This window comes from Helianthus annuus, chromosome 15 (genome assembly GCF_002127325.2).
Source record: "Helianthus annuus cultivar XRQ/B chromosome 15, HanXRQr2.0-SUNRISE, whole genome shotgun sequence".
In the NCBI taxonomy this organism is placed as follows: Eukaryota; Viridiplantae; Streptophyta; class Magnoliopsida; order Asterales; family Asteraceae; genus Helianthus; species Helianthus annuus.
In genome coordinates this window covers 97,807,294-97,812,479 of record NC_035447.2, presented here as the reverse complement: position 1 = coordinate 97,812,479, position 5,186 = coordinate 97,807,294, and the positions used below count along the sequence as shown (strand labels likewise).

General features: G+C 37.7%; 1 protein-coding gene across 2 annotated transcripts; it reads left to right on the top strand.

Moving 5' to 3' along the window:
- Nucleotides 1–860: 860 nt before the first annotated feature.
- Nucleotides 861–3,296, top strand: LOC110912128 (probable aldo-keto reductase 4). Of its 2 annotated transcripts, none has more exons than XM_035984710.1 (5): nucleotides 861–1,117; nucleotides 1,197–1,408; nucleotides 1,501–1,673; nucleotides 1,756–1,858; nucleotides 2,705–3,296. In XM_035984710.1, the coding sequence occupies exons 1-5, from the start codon at nucleotides 865–867 to the stop codon at nucleotides 3,041–3,043; spliced, it is 1,080 nt and encodes a 359-aa protein (XP_035840603.1). In that variant the 5' UTR covers nucleotides 861–864; the 3' UTR covers nucleotides 3,044–3,296. The 2 variants fall into 2 exon arrangements, with proteins under 2 accessions (XP_035840603.1, XP_022012491.2); XM_022156799.2 differs by having other exon boundaries at nucleotides 861–1,122; nucleotides 1,202–1,408.
- The last annotated feature ends 1,890 nt before the right edge of the window (nucleotides 3,297–5,186 follow it).

The following is a 5,186-nucleotide window of genomic DNA, read 5'->3' as shown; positions in this document are numbered from 1 at the left end:
CTAAGTCCAACGGTCCGATTTCAATTTACAACGCCTGAAAATATATGATCCAAGCCTTTTCAATGGGGCGGCAGCGGTGTTTTGTTTAGCCATCACGCGTGATGGGCTGTGACCACAGGGCGCCCCGTCCCCCTTATAACAGACTTAGTGAAAAGAATGTGTTTCATGGGCAACCCAAGTGCACATTTGGGCCACACCAATGGGTATCTGTATTGTTTCAGTTCCATTCCAACAACCAAAAGGCAAGTGGATGCACTTTTGATTAAGAGTGAATTTCAAGGATTGTCCTTTATCTTTACACTCATTTTCAGGCGTTGTCCTTTATGTTCAAAATTGACGAGTTTTGTCCTTTATGTTTTCAAATCATACACGTTTTGTTCTTTAGGCCTAACCCAGTTAGTTTTTTCAGTTAAATTTGGTCATATGCTTTGCACATGAGAGCATTTTTGTCAATTCAAAAGTCAAAACACGAGTCCAGATGGTAATGAGTGGAAGAGACCACATTTGAATTGACAAAAATGCCCTCATGTGCAAAGCACATGACCAAATTTAACTGAAAAAACTAACTGGGTTAGGCCTAAAGGACAAAACGTGTATGATTTGAAAACATAAAGGACAAAACTCGTCAATTTTGAACATAAATGACAACGCCTGAAAATGGGTATAAAGATAAAGGACAATCCTTGAAATTCACCCTTTGATTAAAAAAAAAGCATCTTAAAACAATATTTAATCTGATTATTATAATCTTGGCAGCTTTGTTTATTCTAATTTACCAATGTGAGCATCAACATGTCTTGGAATCTTTTGATTATTATATGGGATACATGAATTACTAGTTTTTAACATTATCATTTATACTGTATGAGAGTGAGTGAGAGAGGGAAAGAGAGAGAGAGAATGGGAGAAGTGGTTGTTGTGCCTAGAAGGAAGCTGGGATCACAAGGTTTAGAGGTCTCAGCAATTGGTTTAGGATGTATGGGCATGTCTCCCCTACATGGCTCCCCTAAACCCACAGAGCCAATGATTGAAGTCATCCAGACCGCCGTTGAATTGGGCATCACATTTCTTGACACTTCTGATCTCTACGGGCCTCACACGAACAGTAACATTGTCGGTAAGGTCAGTGATCTAGTATATTTTTTCTGATCTTGACAGTTGCAAAAAGTCAACCATAATAAGTCAAAGTCAACCAGGACAGGCTTTGGAAGGGGAGGTGAGACACAAAGTGCAACTAGCTACCAAATTCGGTATCAAGTCACTGTCAGGTGATACGCAGACGGAGGTATGTGGCGATCCTGCTTACGTGAAGGAAGCCTGCAACGCGTGCTTGAAACAACTTGGAGTCAGTTGTATTGATCTCTTTTACGTTCATCGTATCGATACAAAAATCCCTATTGAACTAACGGTACATGTTCGTATGTAACTTAACTGTTAATCTAGTACTGAGTATTTTTGTTGGTTTGTTTGCTTGTTTTATTTCTGACATTCTGGTGGTAGGTGGGAGCATTGAAGGAACTAGTTGAAGAAGGGAAGATTAAATACATAGGTCTCTCTGAAGCTTCACCAGAAACCATCAAACGCGCGCACGCAGTTTATCCAATAACTGCGGTCCAGCTAGAATGGTCATTGTGGACAAGAGATGCTGAAGATGAAGTGATTCCTACTTGCAGGTAAGTGTCTGGTTATAATCAAATGTTAAACAGATTCAACAGAAATTTATGTTACATCGTCTTTCCAAACGCTTGCTTGTAGAGAACTTGGAATCGGGATAGTCCCGTTCAGTCCTTTAGGAAAAGGATTCTTTTCAAAGGGTCCGAAGGTTGTCGAGAACTTTGCAAGCAACGACTTCCGAAGGGTATGTAATGTAACTATATATTTTGGAAGGCTTCAGGGCCGGCTCAACCGTTTTGGAGGCCCAAAGCGAACTAGAGATCCGAGGCCCTACACCCATGTCAAAATTTACGTTATAAATCAAGAATTTTTTTATTTTTTAATTTATTGAGAACTAGAACACTCTAGTTTAACTAATTATTTGATAAACAAATAGCAACGAGGTTCTTTTAGATGAAAACAAAGATGGGGATTTCACCATAAATAGAATTAGTGGTAAAATGTGTAACTGTGTTAGTCCCCACAAAAAAAAAAAAAAAAAATAAGTAATAAAAAACAAACAAATACATTATACATATTGAGGCCTTAGGTTTGCTAGGCTTGTACCAATTGATTTTTGGGCTTTGCATTTAAAAAGAAACAAACACAAAAAATGGGTTTACCATTGTCTCGAACACTAGCTCTTGTTCGTTTGTTTAACTTCAAACGAACGAATACGAACACTTAAACAAACGAATTTTCTTGTGCATGTCCGTTCGTTAAGAAAATGAACGTGTTGGACTGTTTGTGTTCATTTATGTTTGTTTCTTAATATTCTAAAGAAATGATCATCAAAGAAAATGAATGTGTTCTTATTCGTTCGTTCGTTAGTTGATCACCCAAGGCTTCGTTCTAACATTGATTGGACTGATCGGTTGAGGCATGATGAGCCAACTAATATTATTACTAATTATTAATAACTAATATAAAAAAAAAAAACTAAATGAATATGTAAACGGATAAATGTAAATGAACCTACACAAATGAGTGTAAATAAATAACAAACATAAACCAACGCTCACCAACGAAAACGAATCATCATCTTTTGCAGAGTATACCGAAATTTCAAGGTGAAAATTTAGAGCACAATAAGATTGTGTATGAAAGGGTGAATGAAATCGCAAGAAAGAAGGGATGCACAGCGTCGCAGCTAGCACTCGCATGGCTCCTGCACCAAGGGGATGATGTTTGTCCCATACCTGGCACAACCAAAATCGAGAACCTCAAGCAAAACATTGGATCGGTTTTTGTAAAACTAACAACGGAAGACATGTCGGAACTTGAGTTGATTGCTGCAGTGGTGAAAGGCGATAGGTATTCGCCTGCTGTAATGCAGGATACTTGGAAGTATGCAAATACTCCACCATTGACATCTTGGAAAGCTGCTTGAAATATGATGTTAGAGAACTTATTTAGACTATGATAGACATGACCCTTGTCATGACTGTGACTCCAAATGTTGCATGTTTGAGCTTTTTGGTTTTTAGTTTGTGCCAGGCCCGGCCCGGAGGGAGTGCAGGGTGGGCGACCGCTCAAGGCCCAAACTCCCTCGGGGCCCAAAACTTTTTTTAAAATAAAATAGTAATATTAAGTGTTTGTATATATACTGTTTCGAAATTGCTTACATAGTATTAGTTGGTTCAGTGGCCTTCTGTTTGCATTAAAAAGGTTTGTAGGTGTATTATCAACGCAAGTTCGAGTCCCAATAATAATCTGCTCTAGCATTTTTAAGTTTTTGCTTTATTAATTATTTAAGTTACATAAATCTAAAAACGAAACAATTTTTAATAACTTTTTTAATATTTTATTATACAAAAACTGATGAAAAGAACACATTTTAGACATAATTATTATTGACTTCATCTTATAGGGCCCGTTTTATTTACTCGCTCCGGGCCCAAAATTTTTCAAGGATTTTCGGAGACGGCCCTGGTTTGTGCTTTCAATTTTTGCTCCTTTTTTTGTCAACAGCTACCTGAACTTGAAAAGCTAATAATGACCAAATAAGCAACATCCAAATATTTTGCTTAAAATATGTGCATAAATGTAGCCATGTGGCCTAAAGTTATGTTTTAGTACGTACATGGACTTAGGGGTGAAGCAAATTGGCCGGTTCAAGATCTATATGATTTTGTTTTGACAGTTTGCATGGTAACGGTTTTGTTTGGTTTGGAACTTTTAACTGGCGCCCGTTGATCTGTACAGTTTTTCTTTTTTTTCTTTTTTTTTTTTTTTTTCATATTTGGAGTACATGTATTATAACCATAAGCCATGGTTTGGAACTTTTAACTGGCGCCCATTGATCTGTACATTTTTTCCATATTTGGAGTACATGTATTATAACCATAAGCCATATTTATCATTTTAAACTTTTTAATACAAACTAACCTTTAAAATATGGTCAAAACGTTAAACCATCAAGCCGGTAAATCCGGCCGGTTTTCCCAACCCACCAGGTGGGCCCATTCGTCTAAAGCCCAATGGATCCGGTCATGGGCCCGTGGCCAATGCTTTAAAATATTTTTTAGAGTTAAATGCAATTTTACCCCCAGGATTTTACCCCGCTAACACTCTTACCCCCTAAAACCACCGTTGTCCTATCCCGGACGTTTCCAAATGTAATCAACCTTGGCTCCTCCGTCTTCTCAACGTTATCTTTAGCGTTACCAGCAGGGGTATTTCGGTAATTTCCCCTTAAAACCATACTTACATCCCTGGTTTTCCTCATTTGTCAAATCCAAAACCCTGACCTTAGCCTAGTTCATCGAATGCACTTGGAGTTGAACGATTTCAAGGGGAATCCCAGTGATTTGCAGTATGGATCTTCGATTATGGAAGATTAGAGGTGAAGATCAATATTTCGAAGCAAACGAGATGTATTGTAAGTGTAAGGCCATATAATTGAGTTGGTTTACTTATCTTTATCAAACACATTTATAGGTTATTGGACCTAGTTGTCTAGTGGGCTTGGGAAAAGCCATTGGGTTAATTAAATGTCTTGGGCTTGTTTAGTTAATAGTGTGCATGTGGGCTTGGCCCAGTTTGTATTAGGTCACCCTATGTAACTATAAATAGGGTGAGCCTTAGTCATTGTGAGGTTGTTGATTGATTCGCTTGTAACCAGACGTGTAGCAAACAATTCCTTGTAATCGTGTGCACTTTGATATCAATATAATCACCATAGCTTTCTTCTTCTACTCTTTCCTAGTTATTCCGCGACTTGATTAGGGTTTTGGTATTATCCGATTGGAGTTTCTAAACTTACAATTGGTATCAGAGCCTAAGAAGTCTTTCAAAGGCTCGATTTCATTGGATATAAATCAAAGAACAAGGCTGATTCAAGTTTGCAGATTCGAAGAATATTGCCAGACTCGAAGAACACGAAGAACAACTTGAAGATTTAAGAACAGTTCAAAAAAAAGTATTTTGATCTGTTTTTGGGGACCAATTACTTGTGTTTGCACGTTTTTATGAATTTTTGGTGGGAAGAATCTTGGAGAATTTGATTTTCGAATGATTCCTTGATTATCGGG